At 44.7% G+C, this 21,779-nt stretch overlaps 1 protein-coding gene across 2 annotated transcripts in view; it reads left to right on the top strand.

Moving 5' to 3' along the window:
* The first annotated feature begins 2,834 nt into the window (after window positions 1-2,834).
* The window catches only part of WDFY2 (WD repeat and FYVE domain containing 2), a 151,406-nt gene continuing 132,461 nt past the window's right edge, over window positions 2,835-21,779 (top strand). Inside the window, exon 1 of one of the 2 annotated variants that reach the window (XM_077484227.1) lies at window positions 2,835-3,085. In XM_077484227.1, coding sequence (XP_077340353.1) covers window positions 2,949-3,085 — 137 coding nt within the window. In that variant the 5' untranslated portion in view covers window positions 2,835-2,948. The remainder of the gene's footprint in view (window positions 3,086-21,779) is intronic. The other variant, XM_077484228.1, reaches the window with a different exon arrangement.

The following is a 21,779-nucleotide window of genomic DNA, read 5'->3' as shown; positions in this document are numbered from 1 at the left end:
ATGAAAGTGTATTTTTTCCAAAAAAATTGCATTTGAAAGACCGCTGAAATACAGTGTGACATAAAATATTGCAACAACCGCTATTTTATTCTATAGGGTCTCTTCTAAAAAATATATATATTCTAAGTAATTTTCTAGCAATAAATACTGATTTTAACATGTAACCAACAAGTGTCAGAAAAAGTCCTGGTCTTCAAGTGGTTAAATATTTACCAGCCCCTTCCCTGATCCTAAGAGGAGAGGAGAGGAGGGAAGCTGGCAGCACTGCAGGGGAGAGGCAGGAAGCAGAGGGAATCGGCACCACACAAAGTGATTAGGGTGCACCTGGCACACCCTGTACGCATGCCTATGCCTAAAATGCAAAAAAGGTCTCTGGCAGCAAATGTGTTGAAGAGCTTGGAGGGGAGGTGGGCACTTTGACATGCCAGGGGTGGGGATAGAGTTGCCACCTGTCCAGGATTCACTCGGACAGTCCGGGTTTTGATCTATGTGTCCAAGTTTCAGTCTGCCTGAAACCTGAACACATTATTTAGGCTGGGCTGTGGCTCCCCAAGTAACCGAGATAGTCACACACAAATCTGTTGCCTTCTAGGAGCTGCAGGCAGCTGTCTGGGGGAAGGTTTGACATCACTGAAGAGTGGGGTGATGATGTCAGCAAAAGCAATTTGGCCATTAGAGTTGCCACCTGTTCGGGATTCACCTGGACAGTCCAGGTTTTGAATCATGTTCGGGTTTCAGGCAGACTGAAACCCGGACACATCATTCAGACCGGGCTGCGGGAACCAAGATAGTGACACACAAATCTGTTGCTGTCCGGGAGCTGCGGGCAGCTGTCTGAGGGCAGGGCGATGATGACAGTAAAAGCAATTTGGCTACACCCGCTGTTCGTTGTGGCACACTATGCTCACCGCATTCCTACTCTCTTTGGGGCACCCAAAGGTTTCCCAGGCTGTTAAAGTATTTGGGCTTAGCTTAAAGAAAATGTTGCAACCCTATTGGCCACACCCACTGTTCACCACATTACTACTCTCCTTGGGGCACCCAAATATGTCCCAGGTCTTTTATAATCCTATCAGCGATGGATGCCCACTGAAGAAATGGTCTGCTGGTGCTGTTTCTTCAGAAGTTGTGCCGTGATCGGCGGCTCCTGCATGCATGTGCGGGAGTGACATCCTTGCGACTCGGGGCCAATCACAGCGGCGGAGCCGCGAACCTGTAAGTAACTCAGATGGAAGATGTCCGCGCTGTACACGGAGGGCCAATGCCAACCCAGGGCATCATTCTAAAGTAAGTATTTCATAATGAGCTAGTAAGCGATGTATACTAGCTAAATATGCCCTTGTTTTGCAGTGTTCAACCCCCCCCCCCCCCCCCGAGGTTTACAACCTCTTTAACCGCTCGTTGACTGCCGCACACAGATGTACGTCGGCAGAATGGCACAGGCAGTAAGGCAGAATGGTACAGGCAGGTAAACGGTTGTACCTGTATGTCTCTTTAAAGGGGCCTCTCGCATGCCGTGGGAGCGTTCCCACGGGTTCCGGGAACTCGATGTTTGCCGGCGGCCTGCAGTTGTGGTGTGGAGAGGTAGAACGGGGAGATGCCTATGCAAACAAGGCATTTCCCCGTTCTTCTTAGTGACATGACAGAGATCACTGCTCCCTATCATCGGGAGCAGTGATCGCTGTCATGTCGGTGGTAGCCCATCCCCCTACAGTTAGACTCACTCCCTAGGACACACTTAACCCCTTGATCGCCCCCTAGTGTTTAACCCCCTTCCCTGCCAGTGTCATTTACACAGTAATCAGTGCATTTTTATAGCACTGATCGCTGTATAAAGGACAATGGTCCCAAAATAGTGTCAAAAACGCCCGATGTGTCCGCCATAATGTTGCAGTCACAATAAAAATCGCAGATCGCCACCATTACGAATACATTTTTTTTTAATAATAAAATGCCATAAATCTATCCCCTATTTTGTAGAAGCTATAACTTTTTGCGCAAACCAATCGATATACGCTAATTGCGATTTGTTTTTTACCAAAAGAATGTAGAAGAATAAATATCGGCTTAAAATGAGAAAAATTATTTTTTTATATATTTTTGGGGATATTTATTATAGCAAAAAGTTAAAAATATTGCTTTTTTCTCCCCAAATTGTCACACTTTTTTTGTTTATAATGCACAAAATAAAAACCGCAGAAGTGATCAAATACCACCAAAAGAAATCTCTATTTTTGGGAAAAAAAGGACATCAATTTTGTTTGGGTACAACGTCGCACGGCCGCGCAATTCTCAGTTAAAGTGACGCAGTGCAGAATTGCAAAAAATGCTCTGGTCAGGAAGGGGGTAAAGTGGTTAAAGCTCCTGTGGTGCGGCGCTTCCGAATTCCAATGGGCAGGGCGTTTTGGGCGCTCTAAGTACAGCGCTCCCGAACCTCCCCCAAAGATGCTGCTTGCAGGACTTTTCCTAATGTCCCGCAAGCGCACCGCCCCGCTGTGAAAAGTCACACTTGAATAAACGGGAGGCGGTTTCAGGAGCTTAACAGAGGCTATTTCCAGTGCTAAAGCGCCTGAAAACCGCCACAGTGTGAAAGGGGTCTAAAGTATTTGGGTTTGGCTTGCAGAAAAAGTGGTGTCCCTAGGAGGGGACTATGTCCCTCCACTGCATGCATCGTCTATCTCTCATTCTAGCCTATCTATCTTGTCATCTTAGATTATCCCAATAAAGATTTCAGAGGGAAAAAAAAAAAAAAAAAAAAAGCTGATAATAACACGGAGTGGGTGGGCGTGTCTGGAGGAGTGCCGTGTTCGGTCAGCTGACAACAACACGGAGTGGGTGGGCGTGTACGGAGCGGTGACGTGATGGGTCAGCTGACAGGGGGCTGCGGAGTGGCGGTGTAGCCGTATTGGTGGTGGAGGGGATTCCTCGTTCTCCGGGGACCGGACAGGATGGCCGCCGAGATCCACTCCCAGCCTCTGACCCGCAAGCCGGTGTTGCTGAACAAGGTGGAGGGCTCTCAGGACGTGGTGAACATGGCGGTGATTGTACCCAAGGAGGACGGGGTGATCAGTGTGTCTGAGGACAGGTATGATGAGCTCCTCCATCATCTATTAATGAGCCCCGGGGCTCGGGTTCCCTGCCCTGGCTGTGTCCGGGGTGTAGGGTGTCTGTGCTGGCACAGGTGTGCACAATGATCCCCTACCACTGCTGCATGTTCTGTTTGTGGTCGCCCATAGCAACCGCACATCGCATTCTGTCCTGTGAAGCCTCATGTCACTTTCTGATGGAGATCCTCTGTGCGGTGTCGCTGTCCCTAGGATGGCGGGTACTCCAACACCTCAACATGCTGATGGCGCTACGATTGTAATATTACAGAGATACTTTTATTTTTCCTTTTGGGTGTAGTAATGTGGGGTTATAACCTCTGCCACTTATTTTTTTTTATTTCCTGCTAGGTAAAAACGTACCGATGGATTGGCAAAATCCGCAGATCAACAGATCCAAAGATAAAGTCAAAAAGAGTCCAAACGATATTGATTATCAGGTCAAAATGTTTTTTAAACTTAAAGCGGAGCTCCGTCCGTAAAAAAAAAAAAAAAAAAAAAATATTAAAAGTCGGCAGCTACAAACATTGTAGCTGTTGACTTTTACTATAAGGACTAGGGATGAGCTCCGGCGTGTTTGCATGGTCCATGTGCAGAGCCTGCCAGGAAGTCGGTGCAGCGCTGCGCTAATCACAGGCAGTGAGACATCAAAGCCAGATACCTGTCACCACCCCCCCCCCCAGCAAAAAAAAGGGGGGTGGCCCAGCTTTATTGTTTATAACCTTTAGTGGTTGTAACCCCCTTACATATACCCAGTGAAGTGGCTGACCTCAGGTTATACACAGAAATAAAACAAATCCTCCTACATAAGTTGTACCTGTTTATCTGTGGCCCTCTCTTTTCTACAACCATTCAAAGTGCTGAATTTATAAAGCTTGTCTAAGACTTAAGAAAAAAAGAAAAGGGGGCGGAGAGCTGAAGTTACACTGCAGGGCTCAGTGCTGGAAGGAGGGATAGAAGGCACAAAGGAACAGAGCTGAGGCTGTCCATTAGCTGGAGATCCCTCGCCTGTCACCTTTTTTTTCTCAGTGTCAGGAAAACTTGTCTGAAGTGATTCCTGCAGATAGAAATTACACTTAGTGCTCTGGATGGAGACAGGGATATGCTTTGTTCATATTTCATGTCTGAGGTTTACAACCACTTTAAAGTGCATGTAAACCTGATTCATGAAATTTGAGCTGGGCACATATATCTGCAGTGTTGTCTTATCTCTCTCCAAAGCACTATGTCCCATGGCTGTCTCCTACTCCGTTCTTCTATCAGCCTGATAACTTCTAAAAGGATTCTTCATCAACCAAGATAACACCAGGCTGAAATTTGTGTTGGGAAGATTGCTATAAATTATCAGAAAGCTGTGAGAGTTTCCGCCTATGAGGAGAGGGGGTGTGTGCCTTTCCTCCAATCAGCTTCTTGGCTGTATGCCCAGATTTCACACTCCAAGAGAAAACTTCTAACAGGATCTGAACATTCTAAAGAGTATATAAAGTATATACAAGTAAAACTTATGTAGGGAGATTTGTTTCATCCCTGTGTATAGTGTGAGGCTGTTAAATTCACTGGGTATATGTGTGGTTTTACATCCACTATAAGGTAAAAAATTCCCTACTACCTGTTCCCTCTTACGTTCCAGTGCTGCTCAGCTCTCTTCCTTTTCTCTAAGGATACAGTGGGAGCGATTGGCTCCTGATGTTGTCAATCAAATCCAGTGAGGAGGGGGTGGGGCTGAGACACGCTGTGTTTATCTATGGATGCACATAGCCTGGCTGGGGAGCACACCCGCACAGGTGTCCCCATAGCACATGGCTTTTTGGAAGGCACCCAGAGGAAAGAGGAGTGGAGAGCTCCAGCAGGGGACTACCAACGAATAGGTAAGGGGCAGGGTATGCAATATCGTTGCACAGAGCAGGTAAGGTATCCCCCCCCCCCCCCTTTTTTTTTTTTTTTTTTTTTTAAGAAAAAAACTTCCATTAAAGGAAAAGTTCAACTTTCTAGACTTGTTACATGCTACTCCCATATTCAGAGTTTCAGATCTTTAGGATCTGTCTCCTCTTCCCCCGATTTCCCCCCTCCTTTGTGGCAGCAAGTCAGGGATCTTCTCCCCACATTTGCTGTCACAATTGGAAGATAGTGTAGCCGTGCGTGGCTCTGCTCGCACATCTGCATCATTGATTTGCAGATCTCTGTGAATGGGAGAACTACAAGTGCCAACAGCCTTTGCTGCTGACAGCATGTGCTTCTCAATGAACTACCAGGGTAGTTCAGCACTCTGAGTATTTCATTGAGTTTCCTGTGAGCGTGCAACTGCCTGCTTGTACAAATGGACAGCTTACACAGACAGTGTGCAGGAGGCTGGCATTACACCCATGATCCGCTGATTGTGTATACTGTGCTTTACAGTCTCCTAACACAAAAATTAAATTCATCTGCAAAAAATGTGCATTAATTGATATTTTTTTTGTAGTACTTTAATTATCACACTACACCTTAGGGCCACATCTAGTCGTGTACAAGATTTTACCTGGCCCATAGCAATTCTGATGCAATGAGGGTTTCTAATGTGATGGGGGTGGGGGACTCTGATGTAGGGTTGCACAGATACCGAGCATTTGCCTGAGTACTTGTACAAATGCTCCGATAACTAAAACCGTTATCTTTTGTGGTGCGATTTGAACCCATACAAAACGAATGAGCTCAAATCGCATTGCAAAGAATCACATGTGATTTGAACAGGAATGCGGTGCGATTTCTGTCCAAATCGCATGTGGTTTCCCACACCGCTCCTGTGTGCAACTCAGGCTTCTCATAGTGACTTTAGCTTGAGTTCACACAGGAGCAGTGCAGGAAACCGCTTGCGATTTGGACAGGAATCATGCCACATTTCTGTTCAAATTGCATGTAGTGTGATTTGAGCCTATATTTTCTAAGGGCTCAAATCACACCGCAAAGGTATTGGTACTCTGAATTGGTGAGTACTTGAGAGAAACTAATTGTACTCACCTGGAAAAAACAGTATTGGTGCAATCCTACTCTGAGGTGGGGGGGGGGACTCTGATGAGAGAGATGGAGCTATGATGTGATGGTGGGGGGTCTCTCATGTGAAAGGAGGTACTCTGATGTGATGGGGGGAGGGGATCTAATGTGAAATTGGGACTCAAATGTGATGAGGGGCTTTTCATGTGAAAGGACATTGATGTGGAGGGCCTTCCCTGATCCTGTAAAAGAGTATACATGTTTTTTGCACCCACAAATACTTGTAAAATATACAATGGGCTCTCATACTGAAAATACTGGAAACTCCTTGTTTACAGCAAAAAATAAAATACAACAGGTTTCGGGGGCCAGAAAAAACGCCCCCCTTCATCATGGCTTCAATTAAAACTGTGCCTTTAAATGGTTCCTTTGCGCAAATATTGTGACCTCATCTGCTCATTCATAGAATACAAAGTTTCCTGAGAATGGTTGAACAGAGCTCAGACCGACACCATTTTGTTTTGGAAATTAAACAGGAAGTCCCTGTCCTATCGCCGGAACACAGTGCTGCATCTGTTAGTGAAGGTAATGGTGTCTTTGGATCAGCTTCTGACCACTTCAGATTTGGAAGGTTTTACCCCATTGCTGACCAGGCCATCTTTTTACTATACGGCACTGTGATAGTTTGACAATTGCGCAGTAGTGCGACGCTGTACCCAAATAAAATGTATGTCCCCCCCCCCCCCCCCCCAACAAATAGAGATTTGTTTTGGTGGTATTTAATCACACCTGTGGTTTTTATAAAAAAAATAAAAAATGTTTTACTTTCTCTTATGTAACATAATATATATAAAAAAAATGTAATGTCTTCATCAATTTAGGACAATATGTTTTATGCTTCACATTTTTAGTAAAAAAACCAAAACAAAAAAAACCCACAATACGTGTATATTGATTGGTTTGCGCAAAAGTTACGGCGTCTACAGGCTATGGGATATTTACATCCCCCCCCCCCCCCCCACTATTAATGGTGGCGATCAGCGGCTTATAGCAGGACTGCGATATTGCATCAGACACCTGACACTTTTGGGGGACCGGTGACACTAATACAGTGATCACTGCTTAAAAATATGCACTGTCACTGTACTACTGATACCGGCAGGGAAGTGGTTAACAAGGGCTATCAAAGGGTTAAATGTGTGCCTAGTTTGTGCTTACTTACTGAGTGGGAGGTGCTTTAACTAGGGGAAGGCAAAGATCCATGTTCCTGCTTTGCAGAAACACAGGTTCAAAGCCTTGGCTGCTGACAGAACAACAATCTGCCTTGTTTACGTAGGCAGACTGCCGTTCTGCTTGTGTCCTGATTGATCGGCGGGCATCGAGTCCACCAGACTTGCTGTATTAGATCATGTACTGGGTTTGTGATCTTGCACAGATTGGCTGTCTTTCCGCAGTACATGTATGTGAGGCGGTCGCTAAGAGTTAATAATCAGAAATCAAAATACGGTAGGACTTGTTCACACAAATACTGCTGGCTAGTAACTCAGAAATTGGCTTCCCTACATAGCAAAGCCCTATTTTGTGTTTATTCAAGTTCCTCATATTAACTGAAGTTTTTTTCTGGCTCCCGAAGCATGTTGGATTTTTTTTTTTTTTTTTTGGGTGTAAACCAATATATTTGATATGTTTTAACCCCTGCTAGCGGCCGAAAAAGGGTTAAAACCTCCTCACGCAAATCACCGCTGCAGCTACGCTGCCCCATTGATTTCAATGGGGAGGAGCAGTGAGTTCACCGCTCCAAAGAAGCTGCTGGCAGGACTTTTTCTGATGAAATAAATAAAAATAAATTGGCTATGAGGAGTTTCGGTCACCTGTGGACAAAAAAAAAAAACAGGCACTCGCCTGTACCACGATTCAGCGGTGTGCTCACCCCAATCGGTCTCACCAGCTGACTTTGGTCCCCGGCACCGTTACTTTCACTATGGGCACCCAGCTGTGACAAATTGTGGCTTCACAGCCGGGTGCCCACTGCGCATGTGCGAGTCGTGAATGACGGATGCGGTCTTCTGGGACCTGTCAGAGGGGAGGGAGGAAAATGTCAGTTTTCGCGGTGGTCAGAACAGAAGTGGGAAGCGGGTACCAGCTCCTCAACAGTGCCAATACTTCAAGAGGAGTGGGGAATGAGACCTTAAAGCGGAACTTCCCCTTTCGGGGTGGAGCTCTGCTTTAACCTCTTGTTGACCACCCAGTGCATTTTTTTTTTTTTTTTTTTTTTTTCTGAATGGGGACCTCATCCCTCCGCAGTGGGGGCAGAAGTGTACTCTCGGGAACAATTTTATAGAGTCCAGTGAAACCATTTCCATCGGTGGTAGATTTGAGATTTCTTTTCTGGATATATATTATTTTCTAGCACCATTCTGTTCCAGATGAGTACATTCCAGTGTAATGGTTTGTCAACACTGGCTTAGTACACGTCTGCATAATTCCCTGCCTGCGTGCAGCAGCGTAGTGTGTGAATTCTGGAAGTGTCGCTCTCTTAGTAACATTTTAGGTAACAGGAAGGAACGGATTCCCGTTGAGTCAGCACAGCTGATCCAAACTAGCGGCCAACGCCAACCAAAAAGAAAATGGAGAATTCCTACATGAGCACTGCTTCCCCTTCTATGAATGCAGAGATGTCTTAAAAGGGAGACCTGGAATGACCATTCAGCCCCTGATCACACCGGTGCAACTTTTTTTTTATGCGATTAGGCAGGTTAAAATCATATCACAAGTCGCACCCCATTTGTGCCTATGGAACTGTTAAAATTGGTGTGACTCCGAATTGCACCAATTTTTTTTAAAACGGTTCCTGCGCTATTTTTCTCCAATTTCATGTGCTACATGCATAGACATCTGTGCTTGAAGTCACACAGATGTCAGCAAGCCGCACATGAAATTGAGCACATAAGATTGTGCTGTACCTGCCTGATCCCAACAGAGGCTGAAAATCTCTGTAGTGACGGGCACTACTACTACAATCCTCTCCACTAGCTTCCAGGACCCATACCAAGCAGTTTAGTGACCTGAGGGGTCGCTCGCCCCCCAGCCTGGGCACCATCCAGAGAACAGTTTGAAGTTTGTTGATGAATACATAGTGCTCTCTGATTGGACGAGGTAGGGAAGTAGGGCTGTGATGTATACAACCTTTTGGTGAGGTTAGGTGTCACACCAATAGCCCTTATAGCGAGTAAGTCCCCCTGTGTCATAGCTTGGTGAATAGAGCCTTTTAAATGTATCTTCAAAAGACGGCTATGTTCCCCATGCCAGTCAGTTAAAGAGGAACTTCTCCAAAAAGGGGGTGAGTGGGTTCGTGGTTTAGACAGCGGTGATATGAGAAGAAGTTCGCCCCCCGAATCTGTAGGGTGAACTTACACTGGACCCCCTCCTCAGGTGTCTCATAGCGGGTGATTGTGGGACTCTGGTACAGCGGGACCGCGGGCGGGGGGTGGGGGGGTGGGGTGGTTCCAGTGTAAGTTCACCCTACAGATTTTCTGTAAAGGTGAACTTGCCCTTTAAAGCGGTAGTGAAGTGCACTTTGATTTATTTTTTTTATTTTTTAAATCTGTAGGTAAAATCAATATCTCCTAAACATACACCATTTAGGACAGTGATGGCGAACCTTGGCACTCCAGATGTTTTGGAACTACATTTCCCATGATGCTCCTGTACTCTGCAGTGTAGTGGAGCATCATGGGAAATGTAGTTCCGAAACATCTGGGGTGCCAAGGTTCGCCATCACTGATTTAGGAGATATTCCCACTGAATGCAGCCAGTAACGTCAGCGACACATGCGCTCTGAAGGTCTGGTATATCATGCTGGACCTTCAGAGCACCCTGCCGAAACCAAGGGCTCCCATGTGCCTGCATGGGAGTGACCTCATCGCGGCTCTGGCCACTCACACAGCAGGAATCCACAAACCCAGAAAGAAGACAGAAGCCCTGTCAACAGTGACAGTGCACCGCTGGAGGGCTTCATTCTAAGTTAAGTATTTTATAATGTGCTAGTATGCGATGCATACTAGCACATTATGCTATTGTCTTACAGGGGAAAGTGTTGTTTTTGTTTTTTTGATTACAGTGGTTTCCAACCACTTTAAGATGCCGGCGCCTAGACCTGAAGCATATTGAAGAACCAGACATTGCTGGATCCCTGGACAGGTAAGTGTCCTTATATGAAGTCAGCAGCTACAGTATTTGTATTTGCTGACTTTAATTTTTTTGGGGGGGGAGACTGGAGCTCCTCTTTAATGTATCCCAATGCCGTTGGGAAAGGATAGAGAATGAAATGGTGAAGTGGGGTTTTTTCTGAGGCGGGATCTCTGTTTTTGTCTCTCTTGACTCATATTTGCTTATGTCAACTGAACATCGAACTTCAAACCTTTGACCTCTCCCCAGTCGCTTGTGTTTTTTTTTTTCTTCATCTTTGTATCACAATTTTTTTCATTCCGAAATATATTCAATATATTGCGGTGTAATTTTATAAAGTAATGCACTATGCTACACTACATTATAAAAAAACAGTGTTTTTTTGTAAAAAAAAACATTTAAAGGGCTAATTTTTTTTCAGTGCAATGCACTGACCATTGAGTTATGGTCTGCGAGTGGATCATACCATGGAATAAAATCCACAAGGGAACCATGGGGTGCAACCAAGGGACTTTGTGATAACAACGAAATATGAAACGAATGTATCAATAATAAAATCAATTATTTATTAGAAACTTTTTAAGAATAGCCCCCTTAGGCTGGGTTCACACTATGTGCGGCCGTGGGGCACACCAGGGGGTCCAGTGTGAATTCCAAACGGAAACTGAGCCAAAGACATAAAGGACTTTTCTGTTATAAGCTCCGTGGCTGCCCCAGAGATGTGTGAACTGGCTGCATTGAGAGACAGTCACACTCTCCTGTCATTAGAATTGGATGACGGAAAACCCACATCCAATTTGCAATACATCCAGTATGAATCTAGCCTTAAAGTGCAGTCTGGGGGAAATATAAAAATGTCAGACACGTTGAACAGACAAGAATAACACCTGACACCGTAGTCCTGATTACATGAATCCAGAGCTCTGATGCGTTTCAACCCTTGCAGTCTTCCTCAGGGGGATGGCATTGATTAGTAAATCAGCAAGCTCTATGAATATAAATTACAGAAAACACACCTTGCATTATGGTGATGGCCATAGGGGGACAGAAGAGGATGATGGGAGGTATTGGAGCCTAGCACCCTATATATGGGTCCAAGGCACAAGGGATAAAAAGCCAGCCCACTAGCCTCAGAATTCCTCAAGAGTTTTGATACATCGAACTTCCAGCTGATGGAGGAAAAAACAATTAGATATAAGGAGGTGCAAACTTGTGTGAACCACCAAAGATCGGAAATAAAGCCTTCCGTTTCACCAATTATTATAAATCCAAAAGGGATATCTACGGGTCACCTCTTCACACCAACAGCCCCGGTGTATAGATTATGCAATACTTTTCCACTATTCACTAAACAATTCGGTGATGTCTAAATGCAGTGGAGGTAGTGGCATTTGGGGGCAGTTCAAAAGCAGATCTATAAAATGTACTGTGATATATTTTTAACCACTTCAATACCAGGCACTTTTGTCCCTTCCTGCCCAAGCCAATTTTTAGCTTTCAGTGCTGTCGCATTTTGAATGACAATTGTGCGGACATGCTACACTGTAACCAAACCATTTTTTTTATCATTTTGTTGCCACAAATAGAGCTTTCTTTTTGGTATTTGATCACTGCTGGCATGTTTACTTTTTGCGCAACAAATATAAAAAAAAACACCGAAAATGTAAAAAAAATAAAAATAAAAAAAAATAAAGTTTGCTTTGTTTCTGTTCTAAATTTTTTCACTGATGGGTGCTTATGGGTGGCACGGGTGGGCACTGATAGGTGGCACTGATGCACTCTGGGTAATACTGCTGGGCCTCGCTGATGATTAGACATCTGGCAGGCACTGACTGGCAATATGTGTGGGCACTGATTGGCATTGTTTGGGCACTGTCAGACTCGAGTGAGGAAAAGCCGATCAAAGGCTCTTCCTGTTTACATTGTGATCAGCCGTGATTGGAGACAGCTGATCACTTGGTAAAGATCCTCTGTAAGAGGCTCTTTACCGAGATCGGTGTAGCGATGTGTCAGACTGACATGCCGCACCACTGATTGCCGCGATGCTCGCCCCCACGGGGCATGTGGCGGCTGTTATCCTGCTGGAAGTCATATGATAACCGAACCACCGCCCGGCCATCATTCTGCTACAGGCCGGGTGGGAAGTGGTTAAAGCTAATCTTTGGGCTAAGCAAATAGTATCTAAACACAAGAGAGTTGTGTAATTCATACTTGAATCTTGGTGTGCCTTGTGCATTTGTTCCAAATATGTGTAGTAATTGAGCATGACATTTTTTCCTCTGTACAGGAACTGGGCAAAGAAAGTGACAAAGTTTCACACCCCATTCACACTTGTGCGTCTTGTCATGCGACTTTGGACATCAAAGTCATACCCCATGATTTCCAATGATGAGCATGCCTATATGTGCGACTTAAAGTCACAGCGACTTCAAAGTAGTTCATGCACTACTTTAATCCGATTTTCATTCAATTTAAGCGCCATAGACTTCAATGTTAAAGTTGCATCAAGTCGTACCGGAATGTTTTACATGCAACAGTGGGTCCGACTTTGCAGAGGGACAACAAGTCGCATCCAAAGTTACACTCCAAAGTCACATGCGTGTGAATGGAGCCTCAGTCTCCGATAGTAAAGATATAAAGTATCAACAGTTTGACATGTTTATGGCTCATGCACACATCTGGATGATTTTACTGGCAATAGAATCCTGCATGCAATGTTTTTTCTAACATTACATGCATACAGCTGAAATGTACTGTATATGTTAGGAGGAAGGTGTTTCATCACATTTGGCTACCAGCTGGAGTTGCGCATGCGTGACGCCGGATTCCCCGACCCGTCTGAATTTGTAACGGAGGTGACGTTCCATCGCCACCATCATCTTGCTACACCTTGCACTTCGCTACAGTAAGCATACACTGAGAAGGGTAAAGCGCATATCTTGTTACACCCACCGCAATTGTGCATTTTATACTTCTTTTTAACAAAGTCAGTTTATATAGTGAAATACAGTACTTGGAACTCTGACTGGTTAATGTTGAATTTTAAAAGCAGCAACAAGCCTGCTCACCTCACAGGTTTGCTGATCTGACAGAAGTTCGCTGCTTTTAAAATTTAACATCTAAACAGTCAGACGGAGTTCTAAGTCCTGTATTTCACTATATAAACTCACTTTACTGGTAAAAATAAGTGTAAGATGGAAAGCCTCAGTGGGTGTAACAAGATGTCTGCTTTTCCCCCTTCTCAGTGTATCCTTACTGTAGAGCAGTGTGGGGTTAAGCAAGATAGCGGCGACTAAAGGTCACTTCCGTTACAAATTCTGACGGGTCGCTTAATCTGAAGAATCATATGGGCAAGTTACGCATGCGCAGTGTGAAATTTCTTAGCAGAACGTCACTTCTGCAGCAAAATATAATGGGTCGCCGAATGTGACAGAACACAGGTAGCTCCTGCAGCTTAGCATCCTTGGTTGCTAGAACGCAGCCTCGGTATTTGGGACCCATGGCATACGTGTACACTAAATCAAGTACGCATGTACCATAGAGTACAACTGCCATCAGATCCATCATTTTTTTTTTTTAAATTTTTAATGTACGCATTACTCAAGCTTTGTACACGGTGTACCACCTAGTGAGCTCCAGGATGAGCCGATGGGGTCTGTGAGCACTGCACCCTCAGATACTATTGTCCATGTTCAATGAGAAGCACGTGGGACACACAAATAGCCTGTGTTTTTTGTATTAATACTAATGCGTACTAAGGCTTGGGCTCTTTGCACAAGAGACTGTCTAACTGCTGTGAATCCCTCCCTGTATTTTCATACACCCTGGAGGGACAGGTGCATTCCAGCCCACTGATTGCAGCCAGTCAGCGTCTTTGGCAGGCTGCAGCTGGACAGGGTGGAACACTACTGAGTGCTACTCTAGGGCCCTTTGCATTCAGGATGAATGGTCGGAGCACACAAGACCTAGAGAGATTTGCAAATGATATGACCTACTAATCTAATAACATAACCTGACCCACCCACCCTCTTCTGCTTTTTGAAACAGGCTTGTGACATTTTGTTTTTTTATATAGCTTAGATTTGCATGTAGTTCAGCTTTCTAGATCTCTGCATTTGAGTTTTGGTTTGACCTGCAGCTTTCACTGTAACTAACCTCCTCATATGCTAAATTAGAATTTCCTGGATTTGGAACGGATTTACTCCAAAGTATCCGGGTTGTCATGGAACTGTATCTCAGATCAAAGTGTGACTACATGAGCTTATTTTTAGCCTATTTTTTCTATCTACAGTTAAAAAGACCTGTAAGAGACTAATGCTGAATGAGAAATATTCGTTTTATGTTTAAAAGACTAGACGGAGACTGTCTGGCACGTTGTCCACCTGTCTTGGCTTTCAGATATATAAATAAGGCCCCTTTCACACGGGGCGGACTTCTGCTGCGATCCGCTTGCTTAGCAGGGTATCTCACCGCTGATTCTTGCTGAGCAGGCGAATGAGAGGTCCGTGTCCCGTCTGCTCATATAGAGCAGACACTGACAAAGACCACTCTCCTCTATGGGCCGCCGGATGTAAAGGGACCACCTCACCTGTCTGTTTACAGCTGACTGCCACCCATCGCCGGATGAGTGGCGAAAGTATCCCCATCCATCTGTTTTCGCGGATCGGATGTAGGCGGGTGCAAACGGACACACGCACTGCTCCTATAGAGAAGAATGGAGGCTCCGATTGGGTCTGCCTGAAAAACTGACAGGCGGACCCGATTGGAACTTCTGTATGAAAGCAGCCTAAGCCCTTGTACACACGGTCGGACTTTCCGACGGAAAATGTCCGATCGGACCGCGTTCATGGATAATCCGACCGTGTGTGGGCTCCATCGGACTGTTTCCGTCAGAATATCTGACCGACAAAGTTTTAGAGCTGGGCTATAAAATTTTCCGACAACATGATCCGATCGGACAAAGTGCCACGCATGCTCAGATCAAATTCCTTGACCAAAGCTATTGGCTACTAGCCTGAAAATAGTCCCGGCGTAACGAAATTGCGTCATCGCATTACGAAAGATTGGATTTTCTGACAACTTTGTCCGACTGTGTGTATGCTACACCAGTTTTGGAGAAAAAGGTTTTTTGCTGTTGGAATGTCCGACTGTGTGTACAAGGGCTTAGGCTCCATGCACACTGAAGCTCATAAATGTCCGTTTTTGGGAGTTTTGGGCTTCTTTCTTCCTTCCTTCTTCCTTTGCATACTTTTTCAATGAACAGCCATGGCACTGTGGCAGTTCATTGAGAGTCTACCTGTCGGAATGTATCGTCTTCCTCGTACGAGGTATGAGCAAGCTGATACACTGACTGGTCTGGAGGAGACCTACATTGCTGATCGCTGGTGCAATGCTTCACAGGCTCCCAAAACAAAGTAATAAATGCACTTTTTTTTTTTATCTGCAAAAAAAATGCATTTAAAAAAGGATAAGTTCACCATTTGACAAAAAGTAATAAAGTTGTTTTCTTGTAGTTCTGCTCAGCTGCTCTTGTGGTTCTTCCAGCTTTGCCACGCGGTGGAGCCACGGCTATCACTGTGCTGTTTTTCAGTCCCACTCTTCTTATTTCCTGACTCGCCCTCATTTGACAGGAACAGATGAGATGATCATCTATTGTACAGTAGGTAGGCTGAAGGCAAAGATAGACAAGTAAAGGCGCAATTTAACAAAAACAATAGCCGTAGTGAAAACAAACCTCCCTTCTAGTTCAGTTTCTCAATGTAGAGAATGCGCAAAATGTACAAACGTATATTTTGGCAATGACCACACTATTGAGGGGGGGGGGGGGGGTAGAGCACAAATTAAGGGGGAGGGCAGAGAGACAAGGGAAGAAAATGTGTTTTTTTTTTATTATTTAATTTGTACGGCTTTAAATGTCGATTATATTTTCTAAAGTCCAATATAGAGATGGATTTAGTCAGGAGATTCCACAGATAGGGCTGCCACCAGAAGGGAACTGAAACCAGGCTCCAAATTACTACAATACAAAGAAAGGGGCGCCTCTGTCAGATCACATGAATGGGCATCTCCAAGATCTTCCACCGCTTAGATGTACATATGCCGGACGCGGTGGGTACATCGTAGGGCCCCAAATCCTTTTTTTTTTTTTTTTTTTTTTTTTTTTTCTTCCGTAAACCATCAAACAACAACCTTAGGCAAGTTTTTCTGTGAAATGCCTAATGCACAGAAAAACTTGCCTAAGGTTGTTGTTTGATGGTTTACGGAAGAAAAAAAATAAAATAAAAATTTGGGGCCCTATGATGTACCCACCGCGGCCCGCATATGTACATCTAAGCGGTGGAAGATCTTGGAGATGGCCAAGCCCACTGTGATCTGACTGAGGTGATGACTGATATGAAGATGTATTTATCTGATGGATTACAATTCTCTTAACTAATTACGGAAATGTGAGTTGTTTTACCTGAAAAGTTTACTACTAAAGTTTTATCTTAAATCTGCACCCAGAGGCGCCCCTTTCTTTGTTTTGTATTTTAGGCTCAAGGCAAGGTGACCTAGAAAGCCAAACTAGGAAACAATGGTGTCACTTGTCTAGCTGTCCAGCATGTGAATTCCAAGACTGGCTGCCCAAAGTTACAAACCCATCATTTCCGCACACAGGCAGAGGAAGAATTGTCAGTGTTGGTGGTCAATGTGAGGAAATCTCAGTGTTGGCGGTCAGTTAGAGGACACGGTGCTATAGCGCCTGGTTATTAAGACCCCTTTCACACTGGAGCCGCCGCCGCGTTAACGCTAATGCAGCGTTTTTCAGCTGCTAGTGGGGCACTTTTTAACCCCAAAGAAGGGGTGCTTTTCAGGCGCTGCCCATTCATTCTAATGGGCAGGGCATTTGGGAGCGCTAAATACAGGGGAGCTCCTAAACCACCCCAAAGTTGCTGATTGCAGGACTTTTTGGAATGTCCCACAAGTGCACCACCCCAGAAAAATCAAACGAATGAATGGGAGGCGCTTTCCAGCACTAAAACGCTTGAAAACCACCCCAGTGTGAAAAGGGTTGGGGGGGGGGGGGGGTCCGAGGAAGCGAGCATGATTGGTTTGTGGCTGAAAAAATTATCAGCATTGGTGGTTAGTGGGGAAAACAACTATCGTTGGTGGTCAGTGGGAGGAAAAATGAATCGGCATGGCTGGTGATTGGGAATAAAAATGTCCCAGCGTCAGTGGTCAACAGGAGGAAAAACACCTCGGTGTTAGTGGTTCATTGGGAGGAAAAGATGCCCCAGAGAGGTCGTTACTGGGTGGGAAAAGTGGCACTGATCTGGGAAATGAATACATATTGTAAAGTCAGAACTCCTGATTTTGAATAAACGTTTCAGGTCACAGTCTCAAACCACAGTAAAGTGACGATGAAAACTAAGCGAACTAAAAATAAGTCCTTTTTTATTTTTTGCTGTTTTTTCTTTTGCCATGGGGGAAGGAAAGGTAAAGTAAGTGGACCTTGCTCAAAGTGCAATGTATGCTTTATAGTGGCAGTAAACGCTCTTGCTTGATTTTTGCCTATGATAAGGCACAGTAAATATCTACTAAACGTGCACTGTAGACAGCTGTGACTGTCTTTTAGTAAATATCTCCTAAACCAGGGATATGCAATTAGCAGACCTCCAGCTGTTAGGAAACTACAAGTCCCATCATGCCTCTGCCTCTGGGTGACATGCTTGTGGCTGTCAGTCTTGCTATGCCTCATGGGAATTGTAGTTCTGCAACAGCTGGAGGTCCGCTAATTGCATATCCCTGTCCTAAACCGTGTAAGTTTAGGAGGTATTTATTGGACCTACAGGTTTACAACCACTTTAAAAGCCAAAATAAAATGAAACATAAAAACATATGACAATGGGTGCCACTGCCAACCCGGTATCTGACAGTGGCCTGACGTCAGCACTAGTGTCTGCTCCCCTATCCCCTATCATGATTTAAATCACTAGTAAAAAGGCTTGATTCAAATCAACTCAATTCAAATCACATTGTTTTAAAGAGCAACTGTCATCTCTGTCCCTCAGTGGCTCCTCCTCTGACCCGCTGTTGACCCACCGACAGTCCCATTCACTTTAAAGTGGTTGTAAACCCTTACAAACCACTTTGACCTACAGGTAAGCCTAGATTAAGGCTTACCTGTAGGTCCAAGCAATATCTCCTAAACCTATATGGTTTAGGAGATATTTGCCCGAAAACAGGCACCGCTGTCTACGGCGCATGCGCCGTAGACAGCGGCACGCAGGCGCACTGAGCGCGGCATTCTCAGCGACGGAGCTGCCGCGCGTGTCGGCTCCCGTGCGCTTGCGCAGGAGTGACGTCAACGCGGCTTCGCCGAATGACAGCGGCGGAGCTGCGAGACCCCACCAACAAGATGGATGCGGCGGACTACAGAGGACAGCGGCGACTTCGCTGGCTCCTGTGTCAGGTAAGTGACACATAATGGGCTATTATGCGATGCATAGTAGTCCATTATGCTTTGCCTTTGCAGGGAATGAAAGAGGAAGTAAACTCATCAGGGTTTACTTCCTCTTTAATGGGACGGCTGGTGCTGTAGCAGTGACACAACAAAGTGAGGGATGTGGCGGCAGCAGGTGAGTGGATGCCCGCTAACAGGCGCTGCCATGATGGATCTGAAATAACGGGTGCTGTTTAAATGTAAGGACTCATTCTTGCTGGTAGTTAGAATCTTTAATTTTTGCAAACAAAATGAAGTTTCCCATTTAGAATAATAAGCTGTCAAGTTAGTAAAACGGCAATATCAGAACTGATTCAATCATACAGTTTGTAGTGTACATAGATTTGAAAAACAATAGAATAAAGAAATATTCCTGAACGTTGTTGTATCTCATGGTTACTGTGAAAAAGTGTAAATGCATCAATGCAGTGCATGTTATCTCAGCTTACAGAGTTTGGATTCTTTGAATGAGTTTATCAAAAATGTAAATGTTGCAGAATATACAGCCTCATGCTACATAATTAAGCTCCATTTCATGGTGTATACAATAAATTAATGCATCTTAACCACCTCAATACAGGGCACTTTCACCCCCTTCCTGCCCTGGCCATTTTTCATCTTTCAGCGCTCTCACACTTGGAATGACAATTGCGCGATCATGCTACACTGTAACTGTGTGAAATTTTTATCATTTTCTTCACACAACTAGAGCTTTCTTTTGGTATTTAATCACTTCTGGTTTTAAAATTTTTTTTTCTGGTTGACGTCCACCCAGAATGAGATCTACACCACTCCGCCATCATTTCACAGTGGGCGGGCGGTTAAGTAGAAAACCATTTTTAGATACATAGATTTATACTCCAAAAGCATTTTATCAAAATAAATTTGATAAAAAAAATTTTTTTATTTTTTTTAAATGTTTTAATCCAATCTGGATGTCACTGTATCAGTGCCGTTCCTTCAGAGCCCTTCCGTAAACAGTGACTCCCACGTGCATATGCAGTAGTGACGTCATCGCGGCTCAGCCATTCATACCGCCGAAGCTCACAAACCCAAAGAGAAAGCCAAGTGAAGATGGTAGCACCTACATCGGTAAAAGAGCGCTGCTGGGGGCCTTCATTTTCAGGTAAGTCTGTCATTATGTGCTAGTATGCGGTACCCAAGGTCCAATTTTTTATTTATTTTTGGTTGCGACTTAAGCCCACCACACAGTTATACTCTTCTTCACACAACTCCTTCAATGCTTTGTTCTCCACCTGAACCACTGCAAAATGCACTGCTGGTGCTGGATCTTGCAGGTATTGATGACGATCTGTAAAGATATAATTTCATAAGCTGCCTAAAGACTTTTTAGACATTTTGTTTTAAAATGTGGAACAAAAATCAGGACTTCAAATGTAAAAACACCCTTTAGACTCACACTGGTTGGATGCGGGAAACCCTGCGGATTCCTGTGCGGGTTCCTGAATTGCAGGTGGTTCACACTGACATCTGCGAATCACTGCTGGCGTTAATGTGAAGTGTAATGACACCCCTAAATCGGTTCTCAGATCGCAGTGCAAACTGTGAAACGGTACAGCAATCGGATTACATAAGTGTCAACACCCATCTGATCAGATTTCAGTGCGGACCAAGAAAAGGGTCCTGCACCATTTTGGTGAAAATGCGATTCAATTTCAGCCATACAGTTTGACTGAATTTGCATCGCACAGAAATCGCATGTGGCCTGAACAGCAATGCGGTGCGAATCACATGGGATTCCTGGCATCACACTAGTGTGAACCCAGTAGTCTGATTGTGTTAATAAAAAGATAAATAATTGAATGCTTTTATTGGTGTAATAGGGTGGAGGGATTCTTTGTCATTGGCACATATTGCATGTTGTATAATAACCATCTCTGTAACCTATGGTAGCGAGCTTCGCCGATTGGTGGCTAAGAGCCATTTTTTTTTTTTGATAGGTTGTCTACAATGTTTGATCCAGATGGCATTTTCTAATGTAAAGATGCTTCCTCTCCTCATCCTTGCTGACATCCTAATGTGCGTATTGTAGACATCAAGCAGGTGCATAGGGAGCAGCAGCAGTTTACGCATATGATATGTTCCCTTTATGAAACATTGATTATTGACCTTGCTCTCTTCATTGATCGCACATCACCAGAGTGTGGAGCAGCAGAGGATGAGATATTCCTGACATATACACATAGCAATAGATAAAAGATCATGACTACCAGCCCAAGTGATTAATAACCTCAAGTGACCCTAAAGCCTAGTACACATGATCATAAAATCGGATGGAAAAATGCCACGTTCGAAGCGATTGTGCGATAATCTAATCGTTGGTACAGCCAATCATGACCACTCATCTGAAATTGTCCAAAGGAACAAACACGTGAATTTTCTAGAGTATGGCATTCGTCTGAAAAAAACCCCCAGAAGAGCAAGACCATGCATGCTCGGAAATGCAAGAATACATTACAATACAACACATTACATCCCATCCGTCTGAATTTAGTGGATCGGATGTCAGCAGAACTGTCACCGCTGACATCTTTCGTTCAATAGAACTGTATGGTTTAGGAGATATTCCTCTCACAATGCACCTGTGACTGCAGCGGCGCATGCACACAGGGTATTCTTGCCTGAAAGTCTGGTGTTTTGTCAAAAAGTGTCCACCCATCGAATAGTGTCTACATCGTACTGCGCAGGCGCAGCGCTTGCGCAGTACGGAGGAGAAGGAGACTCTGAAAGTCTCCGAAGAACGGCGCCTGCACACTGAGTCCAGTTTGAAGCCCCACCATCCAAGTGGACATGCGATTGCTCATGGTAACGGGGCCCCTTGTGGGCTCGCTTCGCACGCCACGCTTCGGGCACAGCCTTGCTTCGCACGGCAATTTTTTTATTCTAATTCTGTGTCCACTTGGATGGTAGAGCTTGAACCTGGACTCACTGCGCAGGCGCTGTTTATCTTCAAAGATGTTCGGCTTCTCCTTGTCCTCCGTACTGCGCAAGCGCAGTATAGGGCGGACACTATC

Source organism: Lithobates pipiens, unplaced genomic scaffold (genome assembly GCF_037356315.1).
Source record: "Lithobates pipiens isolate NorthernLeopardFrog02 unplaced genomic scaffold, aLitPip1_a1.2 Scaffold_16, whole genome shotgun sequence".
Classification (NCBI taxonomy): Eukaryota; Metazoa; Chordata; class Amphibia; order Anura; family Ranidae; genus Lithobates; species Lithobates pipiens.
Note: the sequence above shows the minus strand (reverse complement) of the source record. Positions and strands in the feature narration are given on the sequence as shown.